The sequence below is a fragment of the Dendropsophus ebraccatus genome, chromosome 8 (assembly GCF_027789765.1).
Source record: "Dendropsophus ebraccatus isolate aDenEbr1 chromosome 8, aDenEbr1.pat, whole genome shotgun sequence".
NCBI lineage: Eukaryota > Metazoa > Chordata > Amphibia > Anura > Hylidae > Dendropsophus > Dendropsophus ebraccatus.
The window spans coordinates 45768006-45779308 of record NC_091461.1 but is presented as its reverse complement, the minus strand read 5'-3'; the positions used below and the strand labels follow the sequence as shown (position 1 = coordinate 45779308).

Here is an 11303-nt window from a genome sequence, read left to right as displayed (position 1 = left end):
TCCACTGGGGTCCAGGGTTTGAATCCAACAAAGGGCAACATCTGCATGGAGTCTAAATGTCTTCCTTGTGTTCATATATGTTTCCCCCACACTAAAAAAAACGTACTGTTATGTGTAAACTGTGTCCCTGTCCCTAGTAGCAGAGAGAAAAATTAGATTTTGAACCCCATTGATTGGAATGGTGACAATTGATGTTGACTGTGCAATATTTTGCCATAATACATAAATCTGTCACTGTCAAACAGAATGTCCTTATTATATGATACTACTCACCATCATCTACCATTGAGTTAGGGTATCGCTCCTGTTATACATCTGTTGTCCTCATGCCCTGCATTGCTATTTCTGATAACATACAGTAGACCAATCTATAGAGTATTTTTGGCTTAAATTTGTTTTTAAAATCTACATAAATAATAATCCGGAGCAGTTTTAAACACAATTTATTTTTGTTTTAAATAATCAACTAGATCATCCAGTGTTTTGATTTCATACATTGTTATTAGAGCTATTATCAATGAATGCTGTTTTCATATGAATATAATCAACAAATGAAAAGATTTCACCAAAACCCAAAAATAAAAATGCCCTTTTAAAACACAGCAGCATTAACAACCTAATATTACACTGCTAGAATGAATACAGATGATTGGCTTTACTGAAAAGAGTCTACATCTTTATAGCCAGTACACAATACAGTAAGGACTTTACATCGTGCTGCCTGCCTAAGATCTAATTGTTCCTCTTCAGTTTTCTTCTTTGTGCTTTGCTTAAGCACAACTTCATCTCTAAAACCTTAAGCCGTTACCCCACCCTTGTAAAAGCGATACGGTGAGTGCCTGTAACTACGCACTACCGTACAAATATATTATGTTCTTCTTAAAGTTCATGAGAAGTTGGCAACAGCAATACGATTAAATAAAGGGCCCGTGTGGATAGCTCCGATGTTGTTCTGTGTTCTAGTGTAGCTTTTGCAAAGTTGAACAAAAGGCTAAATCAAAGTAAAGTGAGAGAGACATGCACCAAAATATTACTGAATCTGAAGAAAATGAGTCGGGATTGCAGAAGTCCCTGTTTCGTCGTGGTACTCTTAGTTTGCAGCAGAATTAAAGAAATTTGTGTAAAATCTGCTTGGCTTTGTTTTTTTTTTTTGTTTTTTTCATATACAAACAATTGAATTGATAATATACAAGATTTGGTGAAGACGCACCCAATATATACCCCATCGGTGAAGTATTGTCAGACACCTATCAGGTTATATGAATGTGTGAGTGATCTTCGGTTGGTAAGTAGTTACCAGGCGGTGCATTATTAACATCAATTGTAGTCTTGTTAGAGTTTTATACAAGTGTCACTTATTTACAGCAAATCCATTGATGATTTATAAAAGAAAATCAAGAGCATCTTAGACCCCAGTTTGCAGGGTACATGTAAAATATAAGGCGAACTGTTGCTTATTTAGTGATTATTGTGTCTTTCACAAGTCCATCCAATGTCATCCTCTTCGATGGTGTTCCAGCGCCAGGAAAAATCCAGAAGCTTGAAGAGATGGCATTGCCAGCATGGTATTTAATATGTACACTGCATTGTAAACTACACACTCCTTGACCCCATCCGAATGAAGGTGATTCCCATGCTCTGTATAATTGGCTCATGCTAAAATAAAGGTTTCTTGCATAAAAAAAACCCATGCGGTTAATGTGTGGAAGCGGCAAACACACACTTTTTTGTTTGTTTTTCAGTGTTCTTCACTAATTTTTTTTTTCTTCTGAATACTGGCAGTAACCATTCATCCTATAGGGAAAAGAAGACAAGAATGAGTTTCGTGTTTATCCATAATGAAAGTTCAATCCAACGTGAAAGTTATGATGGATCCATTTTTTTATTTAAAGTTTTCTTTATAAAGTAAATATTTGCCTGAAGTTTTCAGAATACAAAGAGAGGAATGCAAATAATGTACAAATAAAATAATGTGAATACAAGTTTTAGCCAATATGAAGTCTCAGTAAACATTACAACAGAATGACACATGATAGTTTTTCTGGTCATTTTAAAGAATTAGAATTAGATTTTTGGAGTTCCTGTTTGTGGAAGATAGACATTAAATCTGAACAGTATTGTAATTACTTGCTAGTAGAGATGAGCGAACCTGAAGCATGCTTGGGTTTATCCAAACCTGAGCTCGCAGCATTTGATTGAAATCAGTTGTTACTGGTGGCTGCCATAGGCTGTATCCATGTTTTCCGGGACTCCCTAAGGCTGCATCCAACTTTTCCAGCCACCAATAACCAAATGCCGCACACTGGTTTGGATGAACTCGAGCATGCTCCAGGTTCACTCATCGCTACTTGCTAGCCATAATTCCCCCCTGGATTGGAAGATTTTTGTGATAACTCAGGCCTACAATCTTAGAATTTTAGATAGGGTTTGAATATGACAAGAGTTCCAATTTTTTAGCAGTTTGAGCCTTGGTATGGTTAAAATATACAGAACAAATGTACATTGGTAAACGGAAAGGTGATCTGAATGTATATATTTAATAAAGCCAGGCTTATGTGTGAATATGTATATGAGTCTAATGACTTATGGCAGCATACGAATGCTTTATTTACACTCCTGATGATCGTGTTATAAGCAGGAAACAAGTTGGGTGATGAGACATGACAGTATGCCGAGTGATTAGTGGGAAAAAAATTGCTGGATGATATGGAGTCAGATATATTTAATATGTGAATTTAAATGGAAACATATGCTACTCTGAGGTCTGTACAATTAAATCCTGCAATCTGCCAAAATGACAAAATGGAGGTAGATGTTTAGTCTATAATGTATGGACTATGAATGGAGAGAAATTCATGTACATGAGTGTATCTCATTATATATGTATTGTGCTGGACTTTAATGGCCTACTGTATCTACTGTACCATGCAACTGTGCCTATTTTGATTATCCATCCCTAGATGCAGGTTTTGCATGTATGGTGGTAAAAATAAAGATTTAAAACAAATGGAATATGGACTATGGATGACAATCTGTAGCTTCCTTATTTTACTATAATCAATTATATAATTGAAATGAAAGCATATAAATCTCTGTTAAAGATCCCTTTAACAGGGACCTCTGGTGCCTTGTATTTTTTATTCTGTAATATTTTGGCTGCTGTGTTTGCATTCTTGTAAGGCATTTACCAAGAGCCTGTCATTTGCCTGCATTTAGCACTGTAAGGCTGGGTTCACACTACATATATTTTAGTCAGTATTGTGGTCCTCATATTGCAACCAAAACCAGGAGTGGATTAAAAACACAGAAAGGATCTGTTCACAATGTTGAAATTGAGTGGATGGCCGCCATTAAACAGTAAATAACGGCCATTATTTCAATATAACAGCCGTTGTTTTAAAATAACAGCAAATATTTGCCATTAAATGGCGGCCATCCACTCAATTTTAAAGGGGTTGTCCGGCGAAAAAAATTATTCACAGAATAACACACATTACAAAGTTATACAACTTTGTAATGTATGTTATGTCTGTGAATGGCCCCCTTCCCCGTGTCCCACCACCCCCACCCGTGTACCCGGAAGTGTGGTGCGCTATACATTACCTGTCACGTGCCGACCACGGTCTCCGATCCTCAGCAGTGACGTCTTCTTCGGGAGGCCAGCGGATCTTCCCGAGTGCTGGCCGCCCTCTGCAGCGTCATCCGAAGCTCAGCCGCGATTGGCTGAGCATAACTGTGCTCAGCCAATCGCGGCTGAGCAGCTGATGACGTGGCCGCGTCATCAGCCGCTCAGCCGCGATTGGCTGAGCATAACTGTGCTCAGCCAATCGCGGCTGATGACGCGGCCACGTCATCAGCTGCTCAGCCGCGATTGGCTGAGCACAGTTATGCTCAGCCAATCGCGGCTGAGCTTCGGATGACGCTGCAGAGGGCGGCCGGCACTCGGGAAGATCCGCCGAACTTACGAAGAAGACGTCACTGCTGACGATCGGAGACCGTGGACGACACGACATGCGGTGAGTATAATGCACCACACTTCCGGGTCTAGCGTGGGTGGGGGGAAACACGGGGAAGGGGGCCATTCACAGACATAACATACATTACAAAGTTGTATAACTTTTTAATGTGTGTTATTCTGTGAATAATTTTTTTCGCCGGACAACCCCTTTAACATTGTGTGGACATAGCCTTTCTGTATTTTTAATCCACTCCTGGTTTTGGTTGCAATATGAGGACCACAATACTGACTGAAATATACGTAGTGTGAACCCAGCCTAAATGTTACTTCTGCTGATGTTTTCTAGAGACTCCTCTGAGCTGCCTTAAGAAACTCCTAAGTTGGGATCTGTTGTCTAAAAGAGTGGTCTTGTCATCCATCGCAATACATCACTGGTCTTTCAATTTTCCAGAGTAGTTTAGGGAATTGGAAGTGAGGTTTATGGAAGCTCCATGGATGTGAATGGTCATGTGTGTTGTGTTATACATTTCTAGTGATTAAAATCTTTCACATATTATGTTGGAAACTGGTGGAAGTCCAAGCTCGCAGACTTCACAGATGGGATGTGTGTCAGGAGACTACATATGTCTTGCAATCTGACCCTTTGGTGTAGTGGCGTAAATGCAAAAAAACACTGCATGCCCCATTTAAGCCTATGGAGCACTGGACAGAATCTCGGGTGCAATATTTAGTATCCCCATCTGCCTTGTTTCAAAACACATGTGGGCCTGGTTATATGGGTAGATTTCAGAAGCAAGTGCCTATTAGAGATGATCGAACAGCAGAAAATCTTAGGTTCTATAGAATTCGAACCTTGTTGAACCTTCTGCATTTGATTCCCGATGCCTTCCCGGTCCGTGGGGAAGGAGGAGACAGCCCGAACACCACCTGGAATTCCGGGGTTCAGCCTTGGTAATAGGCTGTATCCTCGAATTCTAGGTGGTACCCCAGCTGTCTTCTCTTTCCCCACGGACCGGGAAGGCATCGGGAATCAAATGCGGAAGGTTTGACAAGGTTTGATTTCTATAGAACCTAAGATTTTCCGCTGTTTGATCATCTCTAGTGCCTATTTCTTATTTTATTGTTTTATAAGATCGCATTGGACTGTTTTATTACATGTATATGTGTTGTAGCCTTAATAGATACATTAGCCTATTCTTTTTGGAAGGTTCTTTCAAATATAGCACTGTACCAAGGATTAATGGGCAATATATTAAATTGCTGGGCTCATAACACCTTTATAAACTGACTGTCAAGAAAGGGTAATCTTGGAATAACATTCCCAGTGTTAAGTATGATCTAACATGTTCTTGAACGCTCACATCTTTGATAATGGATGGCTTTCTATTCTGTAGTATCACAATGACATGTCTAAATTCTTTGCCCACAACTGACCTGGATCTCTGTGGTATTAAGAATAACTTTTCTTCTCAATGTGTCTGACTTCCTTCTTGGTCTTCACTTTATATCCATCATTCTAAAATATAAATGAATGAGAAATGTTATAGATATTTCCAATAAAGTTATTACTTTCTGTTTTCTCCAGCCTAAAAACCAAAAGTATAAGGATTGTATATTGATTCTAAATTTAGTCCTTATTTAGTGGCCTAAATCAGGTCAACTGTAAAGGGCATTGCCTATATCTAAAGGTTTTAAAGGGGAAGTCCAGGCATAGAAAAGAACATGTTTGCTTTCCTTCAGAAACAGCACTACTCTTGTCCTGAATTTGGGGTGTGGATTGCAGCTCATTTCCAGTTGGGGAGGTGCCGTTTTGGCACTGTGTTTTTTTTTTGTTTTTTTTTTAGCCGTGGATAAACCCTTTCAAGCATACCTATCATTAAGAAATACTTTTGTCACAGGGGCATGTCATTTTAATTGGTTGGGGTCTCACTGTTTAGACCCAAGTAAAAAAAGTAAAAAAAAAGCAAGGAGAAGCATGCAGTAACATGTTTCACTTCGTCACTGTCAATTGTCTCCATTCAGCAGCCCCACAGACTTATAATAGAGCCGCAGGACAGAGATGGCAGCTAGCTAGGGAGTGAAATGCTCTACTGCACACTTCTCCAGACTTATTTTCCTGAGCGGTAGATGTCTCAGCAACGAGACCCCAACTGATCATAACTCTGACATGTCCTTGTGACATGTCAAAAGTTTTTCTAAATGACAGTGCCAATTTTAAGCCAACCTTAAATTGAGCTTTGGCACTCTCTCCAGCCCATAGGAGGCCTTTTGGTGAAATTAGATGTTACATTTAGAATAGTTAACATAATGGAAGCAAATGTAATTCTGACAAAATATTATTGACAGCAAAACATAACACAAAAAAGATTAGCCTTTTCACAAAGAACCACAGTAAAGAAATATAAACCAACAATCAATGAAACCTCATCAACAGCAAATTCCAGTTACACCTCCATTATAGCACAAATAAGGTAACCTAGAATACTCACCTAATAGCGCCTGTAAACTTTACTCTGAAATTGACTGGAAAGTTTGAGACAGGCTGCATCATGTATAGAAAACTCTAAATCTCTGTTGTTTCATATATCATATTTCAAGTGCAGGAGATAGCTATAACCGCCTTCGCCAATTGGCAAAACAACGGCTTACAGGACCCCATGTTTAATGTGTTTTAGACACTTTTGCGGCACATTCGTCAAGGCGCCATGGCTTACAGGAAAGTGTGCATGATCTTGCTAGAAAGGGGTGTGGCATTGTTGGTAAAAAAAGGAAAAAATGCAATTTTTACACGTTTAAGCCCCAGCCACGTTTATTAAGGCCACAGCCACATTCTGCCATGAAAGTAAACCAACTTATAGAGGGTGCAAACATGGATAAGAAAGTCTAAAAATGCTTTAGATTTTTTAACAGTTTAAAGGTCCCCAATACACCTTATAGTTTTGTTGGCTGTAGCCACCGCTCACTGTGGGTTGGCCGGCAGTATAAGGTGTATGAGGCTTTCCCGACCGACCCCAGGCGGATGATGTCAATGATGATAGGGGTTGGGCATCATGGAAAATTGCTGCCTGACCCTTTGCTCCGGGGTAGATAAGGGACAGCCAGATCTTTCTGTCTGTGGTTTAACCCTTTACTCCCCACAGAGAACACAGGAAAAGTCAGCCATGCCTGTGTATGTGGAGGACAGGGGCCAGGCGGTAGAGATAACTTACGGCCAGACAATTGTTCGGCCATCAGTTATTGGTGTATGGTGTATGACCACCTTTAGTCACTGTGGTAGATTTTTAGACTGTCTGGTCTATATTTGCACTACATAAAAATAATTACCATGCACCTCATTGGTGTCTACCCCAAGTTTGTCCACAATGTTTATGTAAGTGTTTTCCATGAATAAAGATGCCTTTAAAAGCATGGTTGAGTGGGGTTGAGTCATTTTTTTTTCTTTTTTTTTTTACTCTCTTACTCCTGGGAGCAAGACATTCTGTATCAGACCGCACTAACAGGGTTGCTTTGCCGACATCTCACAGTTGCATGTGAATATACCCTTCTGTTAGTTGATTAGCTATTACAAGCATAATATCTATTAAATAAATGCATAAAGATCCAACCAAGTACAGTACGACACAATATTAAGTACAAACCAAACTAATGTCTTAAGACATGAAACCAAGGCACACAGCAAAGCATGTATCACCACCACAACAAAAAATTACTTGCCCCAACCGTTACAGTTCCACCAACTTTTTTCTCTTGTGGAACCACAACTCGTCTCACGACTTTCCGTGTCACCTGTGAGAGTCAGGAACATTGACTTCCTATGGTGTTCAATTTTTCTAAAGTTTCACACCACAAAAAGCTGAATAGGGGAAATACTTCCCAAATTAACATAGGACAAAGAGGAAAAAATTACTTTTCTGGTGATAATGTTGCCTTCTTCATCTGTGTATTGTTCTTCAGTAACAGTTTCTCCGGGAATGTTTTTAACTTCCTCCCCCTAGAGAGTGTCAGATTATTACATCAATCATACAGCTTAATTCCTAAAACAGCACGCCAGGCATGCAAGGTAGGAGGAGAACAAAACAACACAAGCCTTCGGGAACCATGCTAAGAGTGGGTGAGACTGGCCATAAGAAAAGTTTGATGAAAATAAACATATTGTTAGATTTCATGTACACTGCAAATTCTAACATCTGTCACGCTAGAAGGCATTTATGTTAACCATTTCCTGACCAGGGACTTTTCCACATGCCCATGGACCATGGACTGCCAGAACATTTATAGTCTATGGGTAATCGGCAAGTGGTTTAAAGTATTGCAGCAAATCTCAAGTAGAAAGCCCATTATGGTAAATGGAGTAACATAATACCGACTTATTGAACACTATTACCCGCAATAACGTGCTCATTGTTGGTGCATGTAATAGCGCCAGCAGTGAGCAGGGAATGAGGAGCAAGTGAGCGCTGATCTGACAGGTCGGTACTCGCTTGCTCCTGAGATCCCCCCGTGTAATAGGGGCTTTAGCAACTTGTGCAACTTGATCGTAAATAGTATGGACAATTGGACTCTTATGCTGGGGCTACATAGCAATTTTGGCTGTGGCAATATCCATTTAAGGTTTTCTTTGCTTCCAGAAACAGTAACACTATTGTCCATAGGCTGTATTTGGTATTGCTGCTCGGTTGTGCTATTTTAATTAGAGATGATTGAACAGCGCAAAATCTTAGGTTCTATAGAACTCGAATCTTGTCGAACCTTTCACATTTGATTCCAGATGCCTTCCAGGTCCATGGGGAAGGAGGAGACAGCTCGGGTACTGCCTGGAATTCTGGGATTCAACCTAGGTAATAGCCCGCCTCCTGTGCTTCACCCCCGATCTGGTGCCCGTGAATAGAACAGCTCTGTACACGGGAACCATGTTGCGGTTCAAAAAAAGGACCACAGCACTGGCTTCTCCGCGACGGCGCCATTCTATACATGGGCAATACTTAAAGAGAATGTACCTGATGGTACATTCACTTTAAACCCATTTGTTCCCAATATTAGTTAACAGAACTTTTACCTAAAGAGTCAAATGGGCGTGAACCCTATGGGGGGATTTACAAAGCGTACGCCAGGGAGAAGGTGCCTCCCATACGCCCCGCTTGATTAAAAAAGAATGAGAAATATAAAGGAAGAGCTTATTCTTCTCATTCCTCCTGGATCCACTTCTGGCTTAAAAGTGTCACTGTCATTTCCCAAAAGTTTTGACATGTAATAGAGACATGTCAAGCACGGTCGTCCTGGCTCAGTGTCACGTGATCAGTTGGACTTGGAGCCCTATGAAGCCCCACTGATCATGTGACACAGAGCCGGGAGAGGACCGTGCTTAGCACAGTCTTATCCCAGCTCTATTTCCCGATCGGTACAGGTCTGAACCCTCAGGGTATGTTCACACTTAGGAATAGAAGAGTAAAGTTTTCTGCTTGAGATTCCTCGCCTATTCATCTCTGGCAGAATAGGAGCACAATTCAAGCGGAATTTAAGCGCAATTCGAGCAGAATACAAGTGGAATACAAGTGGAATTTAAGCAAAATTTAAGTCCCATTGACTTCTATAGGATTTTTTTAGCAGAATACGCCCAAAGAATTGACATGTCAATTCTTCAGGCGGAAAGCGGTTCTGCAGCAAAAAAATCTGCTCGGAAATTCTGCAGGGTGAACAACAGAATTGAAATCCTAATGAACAGAATGGGACATTGCTCTGTTCATATTTTACGGGAGGAATTTCAAGCTGAAATAAGAGCGGATTCCTCTTCAACTCCTCACCTGTTCCTCAGTGTGAACATAACCTTAGACCCGGACCGATCAAAACTTTTGACATGTCTCTATGACATGTCAGAAGTTTTGGGAAACGACAGTGGCACTTTAACTTAAAACTGCATCCAATGCTGTGGCTTTTTTTAAAGGACAAAACCCCTCTGTGATGACCCTTTTCTATGACATGCAATCACTATCTGATCGGAGGATATATGACTATTGGGCCCATCACTAATTCTCAGCTGAACAATTAAACAGCCCCATTTACTCCTGCTACTGTAGTACCCTGCAGAGACCAACCTGGCTGTGTTAGATACACTTCTTTCACTCCATTGAATAGCCTACAAACCACACAAACATGCACAAAAGCTCAGATCCTGATCCAGATTCTGATAGTCATGCTAAAGAAGAGAAAATGTCTATAAAACAAACTGCGTAAAAGGAATGAAGGTGGGAGGATAGAGCGCTCTGTATTACAGGGGAAGCCTTGCTATAGGTCATAAGCAGAGCAAGTAAATAGTAAGTGAATCACTGGGCAAGGAATTTCACAACTACTGTAGTCTGTGTTCGCTCATTGCCCATAATTCCTCAAAGTTGTAAAGCACCAGATTCTGCTCCATGCTAAATTCACATTTTCCACTATATGCAGATTACCTCGTTAGAGGGGCATTTCGGGAAAATTTTACTTTTCCCCTATCCACAGATAGGGGAAAAGTAGGAGATCGTGGGGAGTCTGCCCCCTGAACCCCCCTGTGATCCCTGTATCGGACTACCAGCTCTCCTATGAATAGAACCCTCGACCGGCATGTGACCCGCGGCTCTATTTATTCCTATGGAGCGACGGAAAGAGACGAGTATATTGCTCTTCCAGCGTACTCATCTCTTTGCGTCGCTCCATAGGAATGAATAGAGCCACAGGTCGCTGGGGTTCATGATACAGAAGTCGGGCGGTCGGACCCCACATGGCCTCCTACTTTTCCCCTACCCTGTGGATAGGTGAAAAGTTAAATTTTCCCAGAATACCCCTTTAATGATGATAACGTCAATGAAAACAACATAGTTATATTCAGTATTATGTAGATTTCAATTATAGGCTATGTTAACACATGTTATTTCCTTTTTCAACCAAAATCAGAAGTGGAACTGACAAGGCAAAATTATAATGGAAAGATGTTCTGTTCTTTCAATCCACTCCTGGTTTTGGTTAAAAAAAGACTGACCAAAAGACTGATGGAAATACTATGTGTGAAAATAGCTATAAGGTGATACACACCAAAATCAGAACTCTTTGAAATATTCAACTTTTCATACCAAAATCCCAGAAAATGTGGGTAATTTGTAGATTACCCAGAATACAATAGAGCAGAAAATAAAATATATTTAAAGTTTAGAATCTGCATATATCATTATCAGGAAACCTGGCCAATGATGTATGCATTGTAAAGCTGCAGTGGGTCAGGGGTAAATTAGCATGGGGTAGTTATAACATGCTTGTAATAGCAAAAATCCATTGGAGCTGAACACTCATGCTAGAGGCGGTGGTGGGAGCCAGG

The 11303-nt window shown here is 40.5% G+C and overlaps 1 protein-coding gene across 7 annotated transcripts in view; it reads right to left on the bottom strand.

The window, feature by feature from the left end:
• Positions 1–427: 427 nt before the first annotated feature.
• Positions 428–11303, bottom strand: part of ANK3 (ankyrin 3) — a 506950-nt gene continuing 496074 nt past the window's right edge. For all 7 annotated transcript variants that reach the window (XM_069980293.1, XM_069980295.1, XM_069980296.1 and 4 more), the window contains 4 exons: positions 7866–7949; positions 7673–7744; positions 5393–5474; positions 428–1794 (listed from right to left, as the gene is read on the bottom strand). In XM_069980293.1, the coding sequence (XP_069836394.1) occupies positions 5409–5474; positions 7673–7744; positions 7866–7949 (222 nt within the window). In that variant the 3' untranslated portion in view covers positions 428–1794; positions 5393–5408. The remainder of the gene's footprint in view (positions 1795–5392; positions 5475–7672; positions 7745–7865; positions 7950–11303) is intronic.